The sequence below is a fragment of the Macaca mulatta genome, chromosome 14 (assembly GCF_049350105.2).
Source record: "Macaca mulatta isolate MMU2019108-1 chromosome 14, T2T-MMU8v2.0, whole genome shotgun sequence".
In the NCBI taxonomy this organism is placed as follows: Eukaryota; Metazoa; Chordata; class Mammalia; order Primates; family Cercopithecidae; genus Macaca; species Macaca mulatta.
In genome coordinates this window covers 16,635,566-16,660,358 of record NC_133419.1, presented here as the reverse complement: position 1 = coordinate 16,660,358, position 24,793 = coordinate 16,635,566, and the positions used below count along the sequence as shown (strand labels likewise).

At 37.5% G+C, this 24,793-nt stretch overlaps 3 protein-coding genes across 3 annotated transcripts in view; 2 read left to right on the top strand and 1 right to left on the bottom strand.

Moving 5' to 3' along the window:
- Positions 1-2,399: 2,399 nt before the first annotated feature.
- Positions 2,400-24,793, top strand: part of LOC695929 (olfactory receptor 9G19) — a 135,889-nt gene continuing 113,495 nt past the window's right edge. The window contains exon 1 of the mRNA XM_028833415.2: positions 2,400-3,358. The gene's annotated coding sequence lies outside the window, so the exon portion shown is untranslated. The remainder of the gene's footprint in view (positions 3,359-24,793) is intronic.
- LOC114672257 (olfactory receptor 5AL1-like) lies at positions 12,177-13,159 on the top strand. The gene is given in 4 exon segments (XM_077964744.1): positions 12,177-12,390; positions 12,393-12,613; positions 12,616-12,938; positions 12,940-13,159. Coding segments are annotated over 4 exon segments (978 nt in total).
- Positions 17,111-18,080, bottom strand: OR8U3 (olfactory receptor family 8 subfamily U member 3). Its single transcript, XM_015114451.3, has one exon. It carries the CDS (start codon positions 18,078-18,080, stop codon positions 17,124-17,126), a length of 957 nt encoding a protein of 318 aa, XP_014969937.2. The 3' UTR covers positions 17,111-17,123.

The window sequence follows — 24,793 nt, the reverse complement described above, 5'->3', positions numbered from 1 at the left end:
CCTTCACTTTATGATATCTCTATTGATTTGACTGAATATTTTTACACGATCATTCAAGCATCATCCCTCCCATATTACACTCACATTCAGCCAGCACATTTGCTGAACTGATGCATTAGCTATTTGTCCTGGTGCTCTTCCTCCTAGCCCCCCACCCCATGACAAGCCCCAGGGTATGATGTTCCCCTCTGTGTCCGTGTGTTCTCGTTGTTCAACTCCCACCTATGAGTGAGAACATGCAGTGTTTGGTTTTCTGTTCCTGTGTTAGTTTGCTCAGGATGATGGCTTCCAGCTTCACCCATGTCCCTGCAAAGGACATGATCTCACTCCTTTTTAATGGCTACATAGTATACCACGGTATATACGTACCACAAATTTTTATCCAGTCTACCATTGATGGGCTTTTGGATTGGTTCCATGTCTTTGCTATTGTAAATGGCACTGCAGTAAATATACATGTGCATGCGCCTTTATAGTAGGATGACTTATGTTCCTTTAGTTATATACCCAGTAGTGGGATTGCTGGGTCAAATGGTATTTCTGGTTCTAGATCCTTGAAGAATGGCCACACTGCCTTCCACAATGGTTGAGCTAATTTACATTCCCACCAACAGTGTAAAAGCATTCCTATTTCTCCACAGCCTCACCAGCATCTGTTGTTTCTTGACTTTTTAATAATAGCCAATCTGACTGGTGTGAGATGGTATCTCATTGTGGTTTTTTATTTGCATTTCTCTAATAATCAGTGATGTTGAGCTTTCTTTCATGTTTGTTGGCCACATACATGTCTTTTTTTGAAAAGTGTCTGTTCATATTCTTTGCCCACTTTTTGATGGGGTCATTTGTTTTTAATCCATCTTGAGTTAATTTTTGTATAAGGTATAAGGAAGGGATCCACTACAGGCATGCACCACCACCCCCGCTAATTGTTGTATTTTTAGTAGAGAGGGGGTTTCACCATATTGGTCAGTCTGGTCTCAAACTCCTGACCTTCTGATCCACCCACCTAGGCCGCCCAAAGTGCTGGGATTACCTGCCTGAGCCACTGCGCCCTGCGAGAGCCCTTGTACTTCAATGCATTGTTGTTCATTAGGAATGTTCCACTTTATTTTTAGTAAGATTTTGCTGTTTCTGTAAGAATTCTCTGCCTCCCAGGCTTAAAGTATAAGCCAAAAGGTTTAAGGTTATACTCAGTTTCTATACATTTCAGAAAACTGAGAAATTTCTCCATTATCCAGAAATTAAGGATCTCATTTTTACCTAAAACATTGGCTTTACTCTCAGATTGTCTTGATTAAGCTAGCCAATGATTTTTCCCCAACTAAGCGTGCCAGAAAAATGAAACAAAGGGGTAGAACGCAAAAATCCCTGTGAATTTTCAAATCCAAATTTTATAACCCCTGCAATATTATTCCTTTCTGACCCAGTTAGATGTAAGAGGCCTCTAACTGGATCCAAGCCAGTTAATTCCCAGATCAAATCCATTCTTAGACACGGTCCAGTTTCTGTTGCGACTCCAAACCCAGTTTGGATCAGAAGCTTGCTCAAAGTAACTTGGAAAACTCAAAACACAAATTCGTGGAGCTCCAAAACCCAAGAGGGAGCTTACCCATGATCCCCAGCCGCTCTAAGAGACAATGGACACAAGTGGATCCTGCAGGTTCCTTGCTGTTCACTCAGCACTCCTGCAGGTCGCTAAAAGCTCCACTTGGCTTCCCGCTTCTGACGCCATCTGATAAAAGAAAAACTTCAGCTGAATTAAATCTAAAGAAATTTAATTGAGCAAGGAACGATTTGTGAATCTAGCAACCCCCAGAACCACAGCAAATTCATAGAGACTCCAGGGGCGCCTCCTCGGCCTCAGTGTCCATTCCGGCCATGCTTGATGAGCCCTTCCGCCCGCTGCTGCACTGTGGGAGCCCCTTTCTGGGCTGGCCAAGGCCGGAGCCGGCTCCCTCTGCTTGCAGGGAGGTGTGGAGGGAGAGGCGTGGGCGGGAACCGGGGCTGCCTGCCGCACACACGAGTTCCGGATGGGCAGGGGCTTGGAGGGCCCCGCACTGTGAGCGGCCGGCCGGCTGGCGCTGCCCGTCCCTCGGTAGTGAGGGGCTTAACACCTGGGCCAGCAGCTGCGGAGGGTGTACCGAGTACCCCAGCACTGCTGGCCTGCCCGCACCACGCTCGAATTCTCACGGTGCCTCAGGCGCCTCCCCGCAGGGCAGGGCTTGGAACCTGCAGCCCGCCACGCCCAAGCCGCCGCCGCCCCGCCGCCCCCACCTCCCGCCGCCCCCACCTCCCGCCGCCCCCACCTCCCGCCGCCCCCACCTCCCGCCGCCCCCACCTCCCGCCGCCCCCACCTCCCGCCGCCCCGCCGCCCCCCCCCACCTCCCGCCGCCCCGCCCAGCCCCGTGGACTCCGGCATGGATGGAGCCTCCCTGATGGGTGCCACCCCCTGCTCTGCCGGGCCTGATCCCATCGACCGCCCAAAGACTGAGGAGTGCAGGCATGAGTCATGGGACTGGGGAGCAGCTCTGCCTGCAGAGGAAGAACTGGGTTCCTGAATGCAACAGGGACTTGGAGAACTTTTATGTCTAGCTGGAGGATTGTATATGCACCAATCAGCACTCTGTGTCTAGCTCAGGATTTGTGGATGCACCAATCAGCACTCCCTATCTAGCTAATCTGGTGGGGACTTGGAGAACTTTTATGTCTAGCTCAAGGATTGTAAATGCACCAATCAGCACTCTGTCAAAACGGACCAATCAGCTCTCTGTAAAATGCACCAATTAGCTCTCTGTCAAAACGGACCAATCAGCTCTCTGTAAAATGCACCAATCAGCTCTCTGTAAAATGGGCCACTCACCAGGATGTGGGTAGGGTCAGATAAGGGAATAAAAGCAGGCTGCCCAAGCTAGCAGTGGCAAGGCTCTGGGGTCTCCTTCCCTGCTGTGGAAGCTTTGTGAAGCTTTGTTTTTTTGCTCTTTGCAATAAATCTTGCTGCTGCTCGCTGTTTGGGTCTGTACTGCGTTAATGAGCTGTAACACTTATCGCAAAAGTCTGGAGCTTTATGCCTGAGGCCCGTGAGACCACGAACCCACCAGGAAGAACGGACAACTCCAGACAGGCTACCTTAAGAATTGTAACACTCACGGCGAAGGTCCGCAGCTTCACTCCTGAAGGCAGCCAGACCGCAAACCCATGGGAAGGAAGAAACTCTGAACAAGTCCAAACATCAGAAAGAACAAACTGCGGACACACCATCTTTAAGACACTCACTGCGAGGGTCCACAGCTTCATTCTTGAAGTCAGTGAGACGAAGAATCCACCAATTCTGGACACATTGGGATTGGTCAACACTCAGGTATTGTTATGGGTGAATATTATTAAGTTACTTTTTCAGTTTTGTCTTGGCTATTAAACTGGGTTATAGTTTAACCTTCTCAGGCCATATTTAGTTTGCTTTAACACCCCTTAACTGGATGCAGATGCACGCAGGAGACCACTGGACTCTGAATGTGGCTTTTTTCTCCTACCATTTGATTTATATGTATTACTAAGGTGGTTAGAGGTCTTGCCATTCGGAGTTCAATATTACAATTAGCGAGATTCTATCAAAATGGTAAAACATCATGGTGTTTTGTGAAATAAACATCAAGGTGATTAAAACCTCCATTTGCGAAATTTTGAAACAGAAGGGTTAGTGTATCTTTAAGGAAGTCTGCTATACAGTAACATTTTTTTTCAGAGAAACCAAGGCCAAGAAAATTATTTAATATACAGAATAAAACATCTCATGTCAAATTTGGAAAAAAAAATCATTCTAATACTTCTACTTTGGATAAATCATAATTACCAGATAAAAATAAAATTTAATAAATTCTGGTTATAAGGAAATAAGTTGGCTTATACCACTAAATATAGTGATTATAAAGCTGTTAAACTTTATTGATTCGCATTAACCAAGTTGTCCTTATAGTAAGCCTGTGTGGTGGGAATTATCCCAAGTTTGCCAAATGAATCATAAAGGAAATGAATGTCTTTCTTGCAAACAGGCATCTTACATGAAGCAAAATCAGGATTAGGAGCTAAATGGTTCTGAATTCAAAATTCATTTTTACTCTTGGATATTAACGAATGATCCATGGTCTTACCTTTTTTTTTTTTAAGTGCCTTGAGGCAGATTGAGGATCATGGTTGTTGTAGATTATTGCTAAATTGTGCACAACGAACACACTGGCATACTCCACTTCCCTGTGAGCTCTGGCCTTGTAACTTGCTTTATATAATAGAAACCGCAAAAGTATATTGTGCAACTTCTAAGGATAGACCTAAGGGTTTTGGAAGTGTCTGTATTTTCTTCATGGGAAGGTTTAATGTTAGAACCCAACTGCCCTGTTGAAAACCCAAGGCAGACGTATGGAGAACAGTCTAGTTAGCACAATGGAATTTGAAGACGTAACAAATCATTAGGTCTGGAGTAAATTTTTGTTTAGCAATAGATGACTGAGCTAATGATGATGACATAATTAATTGTATTTTTGGTTAAATTAACTTAAAGAAGAATTCCTGAAATTAAATATTGTGATTTTGACAGCAGTAAAACAATTTTAAAAACTTTCTAAAATAATTGAAGAACAGATTCTCAGAGGCTCTTACCCATGTATATGTAGTTGCCTTTCAAGCTTCCTTGAGTTTCTTTCAAGTCTCCAAGGAAAATGAGTAGTATAATCATCACAGATTTGTTAGACATAAAAATCCAGAAAAATATGGTGACTTCCATAAAATTTTTATTTAATATTTTTGTAGTTGCTTTCAATTCTGTCAGAGTGGTATTATGAAAAATCAGAACGATGATTCTAAGGAAAAAAATCACATTCAATAAAACTTTTTCTTCCTTTTTTTTTCTTTGGTAAAAATAAGTGATTTCCTATGATGTTTTTTATGTATATGGCTTTCAATTTATCATTCTACATCTATATGGGTGTGTGGAACGCAGATGAACAGAGTGCGTTACAGGCTTGAAGAGATGAAATGTTAATTTCTTTGTTATTTTCATGATTTTAAATGCTTTTCAAAAGACTTTAGGAAATACAGTGAAGTTTTAAAGTTTTGAACAATTTGAACACAACGTTCAGACAATAATTTTCAGAGATTGAACTAAATATGCCTCCAGGACAATAAGGAATTTATGGATTATTACTTGCTTACTGCTCAACAGGTTATTGAGTTTCAGATATAAGGGTGGATCTTTGGTACAATCCAGATCATTACTTTGTAGCCTTGTAAAGCTCAACTGCAAGTTAACTAACTTTGATTGAGTGTATACCAGGACTACTTACTAAAATTTATAAATTTCATGAAATCTAAAAATATAAAAAGTAAATCAAAACATTTTGAGTTGTTTCCCATATGTTTAACCTTTGCTATTCATTATTAAGACTTTATTATACTTTGGTTCCGGATAGTAACCTGCCCTTTAAGTGGTTATTTTTTGCCTTTTAAACAAATTGGGTCCCCGAAGATCAACCATAGCATAATTGCTCATGTTTGTGAAACATCGTTGTGTTTTTCGTTCAGAATTGCTAAAAATGATGTAATTCAATGAGAATATTCTAGAGAGACCAACAGATTAGACACAGTATATTCACAACACTTACATAATGTTAAGTATTGTTGACATTCACAGAATTTGCCTAAAGATACATTGAACTCTTTTTGGTTGTTGTGCATTACTCAAAAGCAAGATGTAGTGGGAAAGAAATCAAGGTAATTGAGGTAGAAAAATGGGGTTTCAGGTAACAAACTTTGTATTCATTTGTTCGTTTATTCTACTGTTATTTAAAGTGTCTACTAATTGCTGAGTCCTGCGAAGTATTGGGGAAAATACAGATCTTTATTTATCAAGAATTAAAAAATTTAAAGTAGCTTACAAACAGAGGTGACTAGCTTGTTGGAGGTAATAATTGGGAAATAATAAAACATCTCTAGAATGAAGTAAAATTTCACCTCAGATACGGTAAGTGGAAAGATAGTAGCCAGCCAGAGGAAACAAAGATATAAAGGAAGGAGTATTCTGGCCAAACTATGTTAAAAACTCATGGTCACATCTGAGAAACGGATGGTATGCAACATGGTTGGTGCACGGGGATTGCATAACAGAAATTGCAAGAAAGGAGACTAATTTACAAAGAAGGGCTTATTTAGGAAAGATTTAATAAATCAGGTTAAGTTTGAGCTCTAGTCCGAAGCTAATGGGAAACAGCAAGCTAAGATTTGCATGTTAGAAAGTACCCCCAAGGTGCCATATTGATAGAGGGTGGCAAAACTGCTGGGAAGATAACAGTTAGAGGGTAACAATCCAGAGCTGTTGTTTGAGGCTGTAATAAGGAAAATATAGAGGATATTAGAAGTAGACTTCAAAATCTAGGTTAAATCATTAGTAGCATTCACTTATGGGTCGTTAGTGGACGTTAGAGGGACATACGATTTTTTTTTAACTGCATGGCAGATGGCACCATTTAGTGAGTTATAAAATATATGCTGCAAGGCATGTGAGTGGGGTCGGGTGGCTTTTGAACTGATGTCTCCTCTTTAAACATGTTAAATTTAGGTACATCTGGAATATATGATAGAATTTGCAAGAAAACCAAGTAGATATGTGTACAAGGAGTTCAAAGGAGAAATGTGACCTGGAGATCTAGACATTTGCATCACCAGCACATGAATAACAATGATCCCCATAGCATCAGATGATAGCTTCCAACAAGAATATGCAAAAAAGACATGATTTGGCTTAGGAAATAACTGTAAAGTAATAGGGTTATTTAAATCATAAAGAAGTACAGCCATCAAGGGAAGTAAAAAGTAGACAGAAAGATGGGAAAACCCAGAGACTCTGATGGCTTGGAAAGCAACAAAATAAAGGTTTTCATGATGAAAGGTGATGCTAATGATATCTGATGCTACAGAGAAGTCAGATTTTTAAATCTTCATTGGATTTGTGAGAAAAGAGAATGTTGCTGAACTTGGAGACAGCAATTGCATTGCAATGCTAAGAAAAAATAAATACAAGAGACTGATGTACAAACGTGAAGGATGCATAACCAAGGTTATGACTACAAAAGGGAAGGGCAGAAGTTTGTGATCATAAGAAAATGTTTCAATTTTTGATATTCTGGTACTAAAAGAATAAAGAGAAGAATAAAGGAATAAAGGTAGAGGAGTAGTAGATTGATGTGAGAGATTTAATAGATTAGCAAAGGAAGGAGATGTGAAAGGCCAAAGAGAATGGAACCAAAGTATAAGTTTAGGTATGAGAAATAGGAGACTTCTTCAGTCCCCCACCCCCACCAAAAAATGTAACAAGAATAGATGTGGAAGCAGGTAGTTTCACACAACTGGTGACAAGAAGTAGAGAAATTTCTATTTTATTATTTTAATTCCCATTTTAAGTATCAAAAAGTTTAGCATCTGTTTAGCATATATGGTAGTAGGAGTACTGTTTAGCATGTGTAGTAAGAGTAGTATGGATAGAATTAAAAGGGTTGAAATAGCAACATGCAGATTGGGAGAAAGACCTTGATTAAGGAAAAGTCAGTCAAGTGAATAAGTAGCTGATTTTGAATATGAGTTTGTAATAGTTCACTTTTTCTTAACTGCTGTTCTTGATAGTTCAGATTTCATTGCGAAGAGAACATTACAAAATACCCAGATTTGGGTATATCTAAAAAAACAGAGCAAGGAAATGTTGGATGTTGGGAAGGGTAGTTGAAGCAATACATCATGGAGACTAAGCTTGTATAGGGGAAGAATTGAAAAAATAAAGTGACAAATTTAATTTTAAGATGATTAAGGAATAGTGATATGTGTGAATAAGTGAAGACTTGTAGTCATAACCTCAGTTATGACTACAAAAAGGAAGGGCAGAAGCTTGTGATCATAAGAAAATGTTTCAATTTTTGATATTTAGCGTTTGATAAACTTGTAGACAAATAATTTTAAACATGGAATCATGGGAGTGGAAAGCTGAAGTGGAATGGTGCTGGGGTCTGTGATAAAAATAATCAATAATCAGAAAAGCCATATATTGAAAGTGTAATGTTCGTGGGAACTAATGACAACTTTGTGAAAGAACAGAGTGTTCTTGGTGTCAACATTCTCAATAAATAACAAGGAGTGACCTGGAAATACACAAGTGACTGTTAAGGTTTGGCTCTGTGTCCCCACCGAAATCTCATCTTGAACTGTAATCCTCATAATTCCCTTGTGTCAAGGGAGGAACCTAGTGCGAGGTATTGAATCATGGGTTGAACCATGGTTCAACCCATGATTCAATCCATGATGGTTTCTCCAATGTGGTTCTCATGATAGTGAGTGAGTTTTCATGAGATCTGGTGGTTTCATAAGTGTTTGACAGTTTCTCCTTTACATACACATGCTCTCCTGCCACTTCTGCCATGATTGCAAGTTTCCTGAGGCCTCCCCAGTCATGCAAAACTGTGAATCAATTAAACCACCTTTGTTTATAAATTACCCAGTGTCCAGTAGTATCTTTATAGCAGTAAGAACAGACTAATACAGTAAATTGATGCCAGGAGTGGGTTACTGCTGTAAAGATACTTGCAGAATGTGGAAGCGACATTGGAACTGGGTAATGGCCAGAGGTTGGAACAGTTTGGAGAGCTCAGAAGAAGGAAGAAAGATATGGAAAAGTTTGGAGCTTCCACATGTTGAATGTTTTTGACAAAAATGCTGATAGTTATGTGAACAATGAAGTCCAGGCTGAATTGGTCTCCGATGGAGATGAGGAATTTATTGGGAACTCGAGTAAAGGTCACTCATGCTATGCTTTAGTATAGAGACTGGTGGCATTTTTTTTTCCCCGCCCTGGAGATCTGTGGAACTTCAAACTTGAGAGGTGACTTAGGGTATCTGGCAGAAGAAATTTCTAAGCAGCAAAGCATTCAAGACAAGACCTGGATTATTATGAAACCATTCTGTTTTATGCATTCACAAAGATACGGTTTCAAATTGGAACTTTTGTTCAAAGGGAAGCAGAGCACACAAGCTTAGAAAATTGCAGCCTTTTGATGTGGTAGAAAAGAAAAACCCATTTTCTAGGCAGGAATTCAAACTGGCTGCAGAAATTTGCATAAATAATGAGGAGCCTAATGTTTAATCATCAAGACAACAGGAGAAATGTCTCCAGGGCATGTCAGAGACCTTCATAGAAATTCCTCCCATCACAGACTCAGACCTAAGAGAGAAAAATGGTTTTGTGGGCCAGACCCAGGGCCCCACTGCTGCTCTGTGCAACCTTGAGACTCAGCACCCTATGTCCCAGCCATGGCTAAAAGGGGCCAACATACAAATTAGGCTATTGCTTCAGAAGCTTCAAGCCCCAAGCCTTGGCAGCTTTCATATGGTGTTGGGCCTATGGGTGAGCAGAAGTCAAGGATTCAGGTTTGGAAACCTCCAATTAGATTTCGGAGGATGCATGGAAATGCCTGGCTGTTCAAGCAAAAGTTGCTGTGGGGAATGGAGCCCTCATGGAGAACCTCTGCTAGGGCAGTGTGAAAGGAAAGTGTGGGATGGAGCTCCCACACAGAGTCCCCACTGGAGCACTGCCTAGTGGAGCCAAGAGGGCCATCATCCTCCAGACACCAGAATGGCAGATCCACTGACAGCTTGCACCATGCACCTGGAAAAGCTTCAGACACTCAATGACAGCTCATGAAAGCATCTGGGAGGGGGCTGTACCCTGCAAGGCCACAGGGGTGGAGCTGCCCAAGACCATGGGAGCCCACCTCTTGCATCAGCTTGACATGGACGTAAAACATGGAGCTAAAGGATATTAATTTGGAGCCTTAAGATTTAATGACTGCCTGCTGGATTTTGTCAACTTTTCCCATTTGGAAAGATTGTATTTACCCAATGTCTGCACCCTTATTGTATCTTGAAAGAAAGTAACTTGTTTTTGATTTTCCAGGCTCATAGGCAGAAGGGACTTTCTTTGTCTCAGATGATACTTGGACTATAGTAGAATATTAAGCTAATGCCAAAATGAGTTAAGACTTTGGGAGACAACTGGGAAGTCATGATTGGTTTTGGAATGTGAAAATACATGAGATTTGGGAGGGGTCAGGGGCAGGATTATATGGTTTGAGTCTGTGTCCCCACCCAAATTTCATCTCATATTGTAATACACATAATCCTCACATGTCAAGGGAGGGACCTAGTGGGAGGTTATTGGACCATGGATGTGGTTCCCCCATGCTGTTCTCATGATAGTGAGTCAGTTCTTACAAGATCTTATGGTTTCATAAGTGTTTGACAGTTCCTCATTCACATGTACATTCTCTCCTCCTGCCTTGTAAAGAAAGTGCCTGCTTTCTCTTCCACCATCATTGTAAATTACCCAGTCATGAGTAGTATCTTTACAACAGTGCGAGAATGGACTAATACAGTGACAAAGCATATAAGTGTGTAAGCTTCAGAGCATCAAGGGAGTTGACACAAATGCAGGATGTAATTATCAATATACAGCAATTTTCCAAGCATCGGCAATGCCTTATCCCACCTGCCATATTTGACAAGTGTGGAGAATTTTAAATTGAGCATAGAAATGGCTTGAGGAAAAGCAGATTTTCAAGGAGCAGCCAAGTTCTGTTTTAAGAAATGAAAAATCAAATGATTGAAGATGTTGGAGAGTCTGGTAATATGAGAGCAAAAGGCACACAGGTTTCAATTCAGCACAGCAATGTAAGAAATAAAAAGTCTAAGAGCCAGAAGAGGTAAGGATTAGAGATTACAATTTAGGCAGGCAATGGAAGAACTCTTCAAAATATTCCAAAAAAGATTAAGCTCTTACAATCATCAATATGAAGAGATTACAGACTTCTGCAGAGTAATTCTCAATCTAAATAATATTAATACTATCAAGAGCTAAAATTGATTTACTTAGCAAACAGTATGAGATAGTCACTACGTGAAGCACTTGGCATAGACGAATTCATTGATTGCCTTTTCAAAGTTGTCTTGATCTCTGGTTGATGCAGAAATTCTTGCCTTTCTGATAATTTACATCAACTATGGATTGAGATTAGGGAGTCACAGACTAGCTAATGAGTTATTCTGCTTCACCCTATGCCAGTCATGAAGCATGAAGAGGGCTTAAGTTCTCAGCTTCAGTTTCCATATGTGAAAATAAAGATGATAGTCATAGGGCCATTATATAGGCTAGATGTAAAGATAATCTAAGCTAGAATAATAACAAAAAATTAAATTTATATCACTTCTGTTCAAATGAAGATCACTAAATCCCGGCCACTTTTAAGTAGCCAGGAACCGGGTTGTACTTTTACACACTCGTTATGGAATTGTTTACTTCTCCTGCTTTGCATTTGGATGTTTTAAGAAATATGACAAATGTGTTTTTTGAATCACCTAATGCATTTATGATCCTGTTATGAATATCTTTAAAAGCAAGTCTATTCACATTTTTAAGCATTTTTCTTTCTATCTTTAATTCACAAATAGTACATAACAATTGAAGAAGAACTAAGGATTATTGATAAAAGAAAAAAAATAAAATTATTCTGAATGTATTATAAATAATTTGTACCCATAATTTTTAAGACCTTTCATATACCTACGGTGCAATATTTTTTTTAAATTATTATTTCTTGTGAATTAAAAATTTCAGAAAGAATTAGTATAATTTTATTTAAAGTGATCCAATTAAAAATATATTTAATGACAAGGTCTCATTACATTGCCTAGGTAGTTCTTGAACTCCTGGCATCAAGTGATTCTCCTGCCTTGGCCTCTCAAAGTGTTGGGATACAGGTGTTAGCCACCACATCCAGCCCCAGTAATTTTAAAATGCATTTTGTTATCTGTGTTCAAATAACTCTCAATCTTGATTTTCTCTTATTAAAAGAAAGACATGACATAGATCATTGAGTTATGTAGACCTTTAACGTATCGTCTTTCTATCTTTACAAATCTCCACAAAGATGCATGTTTTGGAATTTCTACTTGGGACAGATTATTTTATTCTGAAAGCAGAACTAGCCTGAAGACGTTCCTTTCAACGTGTTCAACATAAGATCAGGGCAGGTCAGAACCATCTCCTAACATCTGCTTGATTATTTCCAACGGGAACAAGATTACTCAGAATGTGTGCTCTAAAGGGTTTTCTGGAAGAAAACTTTTATATCTACTCAATGGCCAAAGGCAATTATTCAACAGTGTATGAGTTTGTCCTCTTGGGGCTCACAGATAATGCAGAGCTTCAAGTTACTCTCTTTGGTATATTCCTTGTAGTATACTTAGCTAGCTTCATGGGTAATCTCGGATTGATTGTGCTAATCCAAATCAGTCCTCGGCTTCATCCATGTATTTTTTCCTCAGCCATCTGGCTTTTGTTGATTTTTCTTTTACTTCATCTGTCACCCCAAACACCTTGGTAAATTTTCTGTATGAAATTAAAAGTATAACATTTTATGCACATGCCATTCAGCTATGCTGCTTCATCACATTTGTAGTTTGTGAATTATATTTGCTCTCAATCATGGCATACGATTGGTATGTTGCCATCTGTAACCCTTTACTTTTTATGTCATTCTCATGCCTAGAACACTCTGTATTAAAATGATTGCTAACACATACGTGTATGGATTCACTGGGACTTGTACAGACAGTGGCGACATTCCACTGTCTTTCTGTGACTTGAACGTTATCAACCACTTCTACTGTGATGATGTTCCTTTAGTGGCTCTGGCCTGTTCTGACACTCATGTGAAAGAGCTGATGTTGTTAATAATTGCTGGGTTCAGTACTCTCTGCTTTCTACTGATTGTGCTGATTTCTTACGGTTTCATTTTCTTTGCTATTCTGTGGATACATTCTGCTGAAGGGAGACAGAAAGCATTTTCTACCTGTTTCCCACCTGACCTCCATCACAATATTTTATGGAACAATCATTTTTACATACCTGCAGCCCAAGTCAAGCCATTCCCTGAATATGGATAAAGTTGCTTCTGTGTTTAATGTGGTAGTGATTCCTATGTTAAACCCACTGATCTATAGCTTAAGAAATCAGGAGGTAAAAATCGCACTGAAGAGAATTATAGAAAAGTTATGCTTGGCTGTCAAATAACCTAAAAATCCCTAGACAGAGGCAAAACCCAGGACTCTTGAGTTGTGTCTTATCTAGAGTCACATTGGTGGTAAATGACAGCCAAATTCCGTAGTTTGGCTGCTCAGAATCACTCAGGGTATGTTTCATCCACTGTGTCGTTCTCTGTAGTTTCCACATAAAATGCATTGGTAAATGTTATGTCATTGAATTGTAAAAGAAAAGGAGAGAGAGAATCTTACTCCTCTGTGAACAACACAACTTCATCAATAATGAAATAAACAGTATTGGGAAATAGCTGTTTTATTTAAATCATGTATGATATTTGAATTATATTAAAATAGTTCAACATCTGTTATCTTACATTTCAAATTTGCTGCATCAATTATCTGAAAAGAATGTCAAAGTTTAATAGAAAGGATACTTTTCTTGATTTTAAGACTGGATAATTTCCTTGGCACTCTACATTCTCTGCATTCTACTGGGAAGGATAGCACTAGCAGAGTTACCATGAGTTCCATATCCATTTAGATCACTAGAGCCATTTCATACCATTATAATTCGCTGCCTGCTCTATATAAGCATGTGATTAGTAACTGGACTCTTCAAACAGTTTGACTAACAATTTTAGCTTTTGTGAAAATCAACTGTTGTTATTGGTAAATTATTTCCCATTTTGTACCTAGTTTTCTCATCTTCAAAATGCGCTTGTAGTTTCTATCTCTTGGACTGATTGTGAAGATTAAATTACATTATAAATATAAAGAGTTTTGCAAAGTTCCTAGTGCACAGCTGGTACTTCACATATGGTGTGTATTTCTTAAGAATAGTCTTCTTAAGAAATATTTTGCTTTGTAATTTTATAAAATAAGAGAGGATGTTGGTTAAAATTATGTAGTATGAAACTGCTTGTGACCACTGACACTAATATTTCAACGTTTTTGCTGCCATTAAAAATCTACATATTTTCCATGCATATATAATTACAACAGCATGAAAATATTGAATTTATAGATGTGACCACATTTATATTTCCTTATTTTTTGGTTTTGTGCATGCTTCCATAAAATATATCAAAAATAGATCAAAATAATTTTAGAGCTGCTATGAACTATTCAGTTTGCTATATTCCTTCCCACACTTATATAGAATAAGTAATTTGTGCTATAAAAATCAAAAGACATTTGATGAGAAATATGAGGAAACATAAAATTTTATTTACATATGAATTGGCATTGTAATTCAATGTATTGACATACAATTGACATTGTTATTATACCAATTATTTCTTTTATTTGGCCTTGGATAATAAGGTAATAAAGTTTGAGATAGCTGGCAATATGACATTCTTTACTTTAAAATCAACAAAAAGAAAATATAAAAGTTAAGGAGCTCTTTTATTGCGGTATTTTAAAATAAATTTAATTGATAGACATATTTTAAAATATTTTTTTTAGGTTCCTTCATACCTGTTACTTAAAATATGCATTTTTAAAAAATAAAACCACTTTTGTTTAATTAAACAAAGACTAGATTAATAAATTATGAATTTACTGAGCTCCTAATTTTTCAAAGTACGAGTGAGCTACCATCTACTGAGTGCTGTTCTTGTATCAAATTCTGGGTGAAGAGTATAAGATGGATTGCCTCAGCTAATTTTTGTAACATTGAATGGAGACGAGTATTTATTCAAGGTGGACCACTAATCAGTTGTAGATACAAAAATAAATTACATAAAAATTTTGTTTACAATAAAATGTATTAAGGGCTGTTCACCAATAATGATAAAGCTGATACTTACCAAGGCTCTTTTAGGTGCCAGCCATCATGCCAAGGTCTTCACACATGTTTCTAATACATGCTCATATTGCAGCTTGTGGAATAAGTATGTTTCTTGTTTTATTAAGTACTTTGAGCTTTACATATTGTACACTAGAAGTATCAAAACTCAAATCTGGGACCAAATCTTTCTGGAATCAAGCACATTCTCCACTGATCTTAGACATGGCTAAAGACCTATATTTTTTGTCAGCCTCTGTGTTCTATTCCCGGGTACAGAAACATCATAGAGATCACAAACAGAAAGATGACATATACAAATATTACTTTAAATATGCCTGGATACTGAATAGCGTTTATTTCAATGTTTTGGCTGAAGGGCTGGTGTTTTAGGAGATGAACCCAGCAACCTGGAGCAATTTTCAGTTGGTAGTCTTACAGGTGGCACAGAACTGCGTGTATCTGCTCGAGAATAAACAGAAAAAAAGTATGTCTATTGAGTAAAGTTGAATTTCTTAGCTCATTTCCCTTAGAAAACCTAGGTTTGTCTCTATGTGATTGTTAATAGTAGAGAATTATAACTCTGTAAAGACATGAAGAATTCAATTAATGTTTAAACATTGCTGCAGTAAATAATTCTATGAAGTAGGCAGGTGCAGTGAAACCACAGAAGACCATTGTCCTCCAAGTGAGTTTTCAGGATTTATAGATCCGAATCTCACTACCTGTAAAAAGAGAGACTGTCTATTACTCTTTTATTTGTCATGGCTCTCATATGTGAGAATATTGTGTATATCCATCCATATAAATATACACTCAAAAGACAAAGCGTGGAGAGTAGAAAAACCAAGTTTCTCTGTTAAACCTGTTTTAAAGGCCAGGTAATTCATTCCACTCACAAGGTTCTAAAAGCACCTCATGGTAGCATATCTGAGTCATTTACAAAGAAAGTACAGAAGAGGAAATAATCACAGTATACTGCAAACCTCAAATTGTATTTTATAAAAAGGCTGTAAGTATCATAATCTTCTTGTGAAATTGAAAAACTATAGGATAATTTTAAACTACTTTTTCTGAAATGTTAAAATAAAAATATACCATATCACTACTTTTTAATCATATGTCATCATCTACAAGGGTGATTGAATAAATAACAGCCGCAAATAAATTACATAATAACATAGGGCAGTTTCTAATTGAACAAATATGCAAATATAATAAAGGTGTTTATTTTAAAAAGTTATTTCTTATAAAACATGTTTTTCCAATTGTATTTTTAAAAATCTGATTATGACACATTTAAATCCAATTAACCTCATTCTTAACACCCACAGTGTTAACAAAAAATTCAGATAGACCTAAATTTGCATTTAGAATTTTCATATTGCTAGTTATGTGACCTTCAACTTAGAGATGAAACTTCACACATATCATATGTTTATTTGATTGTAGTAAGTAGGACTACCTGACCAATTAGCCTTGGAGACCTTAATGAATTTATTTTTTAATAGTTTTTTTTTTTTTTTTCTGAGAGAGAGACAGGTTCTCACTATGTTGCCCAGGTTGGTCTTGAACTCCTGGGCTCAAGCAATCCTCCCACCCTTGACTCCTGAAGTGCTGGTACTACAGGTGTGAGCCACTGTGCCAGGCCAAATAAATTCATTTCTAACTTTATATAACAAACATTTATATACCTAAGGCTTCCAAAACACTTATTATCACTAGATACTTTTCTAAGCATTTCATAAATATTAACCTGTAAAATCCTTTACAAAAAGAGCAATGAGTTAGGTCCTATTATTCTATTATTTCCTAAACTTGGAAACAAAGTCACACAAAATTTAGCTCAATTTTCCAAGGTTTCAGAGCTAATATGAAGGAAATAGTGCTCAAACTCAGTCTTGTTTCAGCATCCCAAACTCTTAACAAAAACATGCTACTGTCTTTGCTTTAAATACACCTGTGAGTGTTTGCATATATGAGTGTGTCTCTGTTTGTATTTGAACATGATTTCAGTGGTCTGCCAAGACTGTGATTGCCTGAATTTGGATGCTTTAATTCATACTGATTTTTCATGATCTGCCTGGCTCTTGTAGAAAACATCAGGGTCTATTAAAGTAATAGCTACATTTTCAGTTCATTGGGAAATAATGACAAGAAAAACTTTGATTTATTTCCTGCTTCTGTTTAATAAAGTTTTATTATTTTAAAAAAATTTTAACATCTGTAAGTTTTCACAACATTTATCCAAGGCTTTCTTTGAGGCATCTTTCACTTCTTTGTTCCTTAGACTGTAGATTAGGGGGTTTAACATGGGGATCACCACTGTGTAAAATACAGAAGCCATCTTGTCTGTGTCCAAGGAGTGATTTGATTTGGGCTGTAGGTACATAAAGATCAGTGTGCCGTAGAAAATAGTGACAGTCACCATATGGGAACCACAGGTGGAAATGGCTTTGTGTCGCCCCTGAGTAGAGCGGATCCTTAGGATGGCGGCAATAATAAAGATGTAGGAGGTGAGGACAATGGAAGAGGAACAGATCATATCAAAGCCAGCAAAGGCAAAAATCAGAATTTCCTTCATGTGTGTGTCTGAGCAGGACAGAGCTAAGAGGGGGAGGTCATCACAATAGAAATGGTTAATTATGTTTGGGCCACAGTAAGTCAGATGAAAAGTGATAATGGTGTGGAAGAGGGCGACCAGGAAGCTGTATATATATGGAACTGCCACCAATTGAATGCAGACTCTTCTTGACATCAGTGTTGAATAATGCAGGGGACTACAGATGGCGACATAGCGATCGTAGGCCATGGAGGCTAGAAGGAAACACTCAGTGATCATGAAGGTGAGAAAACAACCCAGTTGGGTTGCACAAGCATGGAAAAGAATGGTGTTGCGTTCCACAACAAAATTCACCATCATCTTCGGTGTTATAGCAGAGGAGTAACAAAGGTCAACAAAGGCCAGGTGGCTGAGGAAATAGTACATAGGTGTGTGGAGTTGAGTATCAATCTTGATTAAGGTAATCAACCCAAGATTGCCCAGCACTGTGACTAGATAGATAACTAAAAACACCCCAAAGCACGGGGCCTGAAGCTCTGGCCGGTTGGTAATTCCTTTGAGAATGAATTCAGTGACATAAGTGATATTAACTTCAGCCATTTATCCTAACAGGTTTTGTAGATTTGTTGCGGTTGAAGAATAAAAATGATACTTCTCATGTTCCCTGTCAGTGTTGGGTAAAGGCGATCATTGTTGCCTTCTTGCCTTGAATCATATCATCATGTAGGCAAAAACATGCATCTTACCTCTCTAACGACAGAGGCCAGTCTTGCCTGAGGGAGGGGAGTCTTTTACTTGCAGAATAGTATTCTTAAGAAATATTTTGCTTTGTAGTTTTAGAAAATAAGAGAGGATGTTGGTTAAAATTATGTAGGATGAAACCACTTGTGACAATGTTTTTCCTACCATTAAAAATCTTATATTTTTTCCATGCTTATATAATTATAACAACATGAAAATATTGAACTTATAGATGTGACCACATTTATATTTCCTTATTTTTCAATTTTGTGCATGCTTCCATAAAATATATCAAAAATATATCAAAATAATGTTAGAGTGGCTATGAATTATTCAATTTGCTATATTCCTTCCTACACTTATATAGAATAAGTAATTTATGCTATAGAAATTGAAAGAAATTTGATGAGAAATATGAGAAAACATAACATTTTATTTACATATGAATTTAAAAAACACATTATTTTTCCAATTCAAAATTTAACATGTTTGGAAGTGTGTTACCCAGAGTTAACACAAATCAAGTAGTTTATCAAAAGTTAACATATTTGGAAGTGTATTGATCAAAGACTTAACACAATTAAGTAGTTTATCATAGTTAAATCCCATGTGGATAAATAATTTCCTCCACAAATGTGTCAATATATTTCTAGGGCTTAAAATATCCAAGGCACTTACTCTAGTTGGTTGTACTTTTAGAAACATATTCTAAGGAAATATTCAGTTGTAAAAAGTTTTATGGAAACATATACTGGCGGGTGGAGTTTCTGATGCATCTTGTAGGATAATTAAAATTACTTGTATTTCTACCAGCCCTGAAAAAAAGAGGATTCATCTTGTTCAGTCCAATATTAGTCTATTTAAACTTTAGTTTTGAGAGATCATCGTATCTAACCACTTTGTCTTTCACATTCCATTGATTAGTACTATTATTTTATCTATCGCAATTGAGTGATGTCCTTATCAGATATTCTGAGTGCATTGCATGAATTAACTTAAGATAGTCTCTTGCTTACCCTGTGAGGAAGGCTGTCACCCATATCTCCTTATAAACATTGGAAAAATCCGAGTTTCTGGTAATGGTCACAGAGTATTAGTGTGACTGTTATAACTGACAGTAGAGTCCATATTTCTTTCCTTTTTTTTTTTTTTTTTTTTGAGACTGAGTCTCGCTCTGTCACCCTGGCCGGAGTGCAGTGGCACAATCTCGGCTTACTGCAAGCTTCGCCTCCTGGGTTCACGCCATTCTCCTGCCTCAGCCTCCCACGTAGCTGGGACTACAGGTGCCCGTCACCACGCCTGGCTAATTTTTTTTTTTTGTATTGTTAGTAGTGACAGGGTTCACTGTGTTAGCCAGGATGGGTCTCGATCTCCTGACCTTGTGATCCGCTCATATTTCTAATCACCCTTATGCTGCCCAAGTGTAGTGGTTTGTTTCTTAAGCTTTAATCACAGGGATGAAAGAACAAAGCTAAAGTGTCAAACTAAATGTTTAAAGCTTAGAGAAGACAAACATGAAAACTGTAGTTTTCCAAAGATTGCAAAGTTTCTCATAAACTATGTCAAAGTAAAATAGAAGGCTCCTAAAACATATATATACACACACATACACACGCATACACATACATATACAGAGACATATACACATATACAAACATATATACACATACATATATTGCTATTCTCAGTAAATAACTGTTTCATTTATGAATATTCAGAAGCCAGAATTATCTGACTTACATATGGGACTTGAACATGTTCAGTTTTTTTCACAAAGGATTTTATGTCAATTCTAGCTGTGAAGTTATAATCTGAACCCTGATTGAGGATAATTATAAGGCTGTCCCACAATGTAAAAGTAAATAGACCACTTTCACTGAAAAATAGTGTCAGGGAAAGAGTATCATCTGTTTTATTTTTTACTTAATGAAGTCCATCTATATGTTAGCGCTTCCTGTGTTATTGCTTTTATATAACTTCAAGATTTGTGGTGGTTCCAAGGTACATGTCATACCAAATGAGAGCGCGCCACATGAGAAAATAGATGTATGAGTAAGAATGTTAACTATGGTGGACATGTGCTATTAAGTAACACAGAATATTTAAGTTTAAGTAGATACATACACCACATTATGGTAGAAAAACAAAGTCAACAGCGAAGTTGCATATTAAACTGGAGTTTAAATTCCAAATTCAATAAACTTAAAAATCACATAGAAATAAAATTACTTACAAAAATCTGTTACAGTGCTCATAAAATACAGCATTTATGATTTTGCACCTATGTTACAACTCTCTACATTATTTTATAATTCCTGTAAGTTTTTAAAAGCTGTTTTTCTTCATAGCCTCCAATTCATTTGTCTGAGTTTTTTCTTGTTTGTTTTTTTAAGTAATAACCATCCCAAAGTCTCACCACCCATTTAGTCATTTTCATATCTTTATCTATTTTAGGGGAAATCTAAAATCAATTCCATATTTCAAACAAAGAGTTCTTTCATAAGCACTAGTGTTTCTTTCTTCACTTCGTCTTCCTAAAGCAAGTTTTGCCTCAAACTTTACTGCACATTGGAATCATTTAGAACTCTTTACATGCCAATGCCGGGGCATCCAATACCATTTATTCAGAACATCTTGGAGGCACCGAGACCCAAGTGATTCTAATATACAGCCATGTTTGATAACCAATAATCTAAAGAACAAATTTGATTTTTGGAATGGCAACCAGCGTTCAGATATATTTTCAGAATTTTCAAAAATGTTATCTAAAATATTTTTGGAAATATTTTCAAAAATATTATCTAAAATTTTTTTGGAAATATTTTCAAAATTTCTTTTTGGGATTTGTTTGCCTAACCTGTGATTTAGTTTGAGTACACCACTCCATCATGCCAGTGAAATCCCAACTGCACGAAAACAGTCTTAAGAAAGTCAATCTTCAGTTCCTCTATTTCTATATGTCCCTTTTTCTGAAAATGATTTGACTGAGAAAGTACCTGTGCTCTTAGTTCCCTTTTGTCTTCTATTTTCAAAATCATTCCTTCTCCCATGTTATAACACAAGGCATACTTTTCATCCATCTGGAATCTTATTATCTCTTGCCCCCAGGTGTAAAAAATATCCTGGATTCTAAGAGACTTGAGCATTTGGATAATCCTTTTTATCAAGACACCATTAATATGACCCCCATCTGATTAATAAGACAACTTTCAACTACAAGTTAAATTTCTATTTAATCATCACTCATCAAAATTAGAAAAATATAGGTTATGCTAATTTTATATTAAGATACATTTAATTTTAGGCATTCATTTAAATCTATATTTAATTTTAACTGCCAATATTCACAGCATTGAAAAATTATATCTTAGTACCTAAACTATTGGTTGAAAATTTTAGATACTCACTTAACTATGCATGTTGAAAATAAAAACATTGCTTTTTCTAACTATTTTGGTGAGTACCAAAATTAATTAGCAATTGTCTTTTTTAGGCCTTTCTGATAGTTGGCTAGTTCTTTAAAATTAAGCAGTTTTATTTATTTTGCTCTCTTCAAGTCTCCGTAGGTTGTATTTGCCCATTTAGATTCTCAAAACTCAGTTGCAAAATGAATTAAATCCCTCTCTGAAACACTAATTCTTGAAGGCCTTGCCTTGCTTCTTAAGAATTAAGGACATATCTCTGAGGTTTTAAACACTTTGGCACCTAATAGAATGGCAATGCTTTGCACAGAAAAACATATTCAATAGAGTAAAAGCAAAAGCTTAATGGAGACCTCCTCTTGCCTTTCCACTGCCCTATCAATCAAGACATTTTCTAATTTACTCACTGCCTAGTGCTATTCAGGTTCTACCTTGTTCTTTATCAGGGTGTTCAGGGCTTTTTCAGGTCAAGCATTCTTCGTTCCAGGGCTGCAACAAGCTTGATTTCTTCACCAGATCTTAGCAACAGGCTGCTGGGACACCCTGTGCGCCACCAGTGTGCTATAGGTGTTCAGACCTGGGGACATCTTGAGCCATTGGGTGTTCCCTCTGTGTAACTCAGCGCATGCAAAAATGGCATGATATGGTATGGAAAAAGGTTGGGAAGCACTGGTTTGATTTGGATTACATTGGAGCCCTGGTTAAAGCTGAATACTTCACCTGAGAAGAAATATTCGGTAAATGATATGCCAACAGGTTTCTACGTTGTTGTATTATAGGATTCAAAAATGTGTAGTGAGTATTCATTCTTATTTAGGAGGGAAAAATTTACCTTATGTTCAGTGTTTGCCAAGGCTAAGGATGAATTATTAAAAAATCTCATTTCCAGAACTTAAGGAGGGCCATTCTTGGTAAATGAACTTCCTAAGAATTTTAGTCAGAAAATCACATCTGCACACATCTCTCCCCTCCATCATCCATACAGTAACAATTCTTATTTTGTGGGAACTGTTGCAGAAAGCATGGTAAATTCTAAGAGATTCTCTGCTCAACTTATGTCATCATTTAAGAAGAGAGAAAGAGAGAAGGTGTAAGGAGGAGAGCGAGAGAGACAGCACTGAGGATTATGACGTGTTATTATTAATTTTTTTTTGAGACGGAGTTTCGCTCTTGTTGCCCATGCTGAAGTGCAATGGCATGATCTCGGCTCACTGCAACTTCCACCTCCTAGGTTCAAGCGATTCTCCTGCCTCAGCAGAAGAATCCTGAGTCGCTGGGATTACAGGCGCCTGCCACCACACCCAGCTAATTTTTTGTATTTTTAGTAGAGACAGGGTTTCCCCATATTGGCCAGGCTAGTCTTGAACTCCTGACCTCAGGTGATCCGCCCACCTTGGCTTCCCAAAGTGCTGGGATTACAGGCATGAGCCACCGCACCCGGCCAATGAAATATTATTTTAAATACAAATAGATATCCTTTAGACAGTTCTGGAAAAGCAGACAGCGTGAATGTATGAAACGCAGTTAGGATGCAGTCTGAATCCATTTAACATTAAAGCTCACCAAAGAGAGAGACTTCGGATGAGGATCTGGGGCATGGGTGGAGGGATGCCTATTGGTTCCATATACAGACTTACCCACTTAGCAGTGATCTTGACTCCCACTGAGCTCATGTGGAAGTTATTCAGATGATTTATTAATTCTTAGGTCCCATTGGATCAAACTTGAACCTCTAGAGGTATCTGAAAGCTTGATGTTTCCTCCTCTGTTTCTCTCAATGTGAGATGAGCTGGACAAATTACATTGAAATTTTTTTTTTAATCCTTCAAACTACCTGTATTCCTGAGACACTCATACCTCAAAAATACTAATCATATACGTATCCATGAGGGCAATTGTGTGATCTACTACTGGAAATTGTATAATAAGCCATAACACTTAGTTCATTTTTGTTAAGAATCAAATTTTGTGAAATAATAAGATGAGCACTTAAATCCTGAGCAACTTACGAGATCTTGGGAAAAGGTCTGTGACTTTTTGAGTCGAAACCTCCTCAATTTTAAAATGAAGTAAAATTATACCTTCTCTATAATGTCTTTGAGTGTTATCTAATGAATTAATGTATGTGGAGAGTTCAGTAAACTGTCAGGTAGGCAGTAAATGTTTGAAGATACCTGTTTTAATAAGTAGGACAGAATCAGAACCACAGATAAAACCAAGATACTCCAAAAGCACAAGAAAACCAAAACCATTACTACCAGTTTCAACCTCTATCTAGGTGAATCTGGATAATTTATTAAATCTTTCTGGTGTATATTATGCTGTCTTTAATGAAAATGATTACATATTCCTCAAAATTCATTTCCTCATGTATCTGTCTCTCTCCCACCACCCATGTATATGCACACAGACACATATATGACTCATCATTCTATATTCTGCATCTCATCTCATTATCATGTTTTCTCACTGTTTATTCCTTTTTTTTTTTTGCCACTGAATCTGTTTTCTGATTGATTTGTCTCTCTACGTCTTCTAAAAGCATACTTCAATATAAAGGATTACACCTTTATTTTTAAATTTTGTATCACTTTAGAACATTGGAAGACGTTGATTTTGTAGTACATTAAGAGCTTCTGGCTAGGCGAGGTGTAATCCTAGCACTTTGGGAGGCAAGGCAGGCAGATCACAAGGTCAGGAGATCGAGGCCATCCTGGCTAACACAGTGAAACGTCGTCTCTACTAAAAAACACAAAAAATTAGCCAGGCGTGGTGGCGGGCAACTGTAGTCCCAGCTTCTTGGGAGGCTGAGGCAGGAGAATGGCATGAACCCAGGAGGTGGAGCTTGCAGTGAGCAGAGGTCGCGCTACTGCACTCCAGCCTGGGCGACAGAGCGAGACTCCGTCTGGGAAAAAAAAGAACTTCTTCCTACCAAAAAGACACGTGCACACATATGTTCATGAAGCTCTATACACAATCGCAAAGATGTAGAATCAACCTAAGTGTCCATCAATGGTAGACTGAATAAAGGAAATTTGAGACATATAAAAGATAGATGGAGCTGGAGGCCATTATCCTTGGCAAACTAACACGGGGACAAAAAACCAAATACAACCTGTTCTCACTTATAAGTGGGAGCTAAATGGTGAG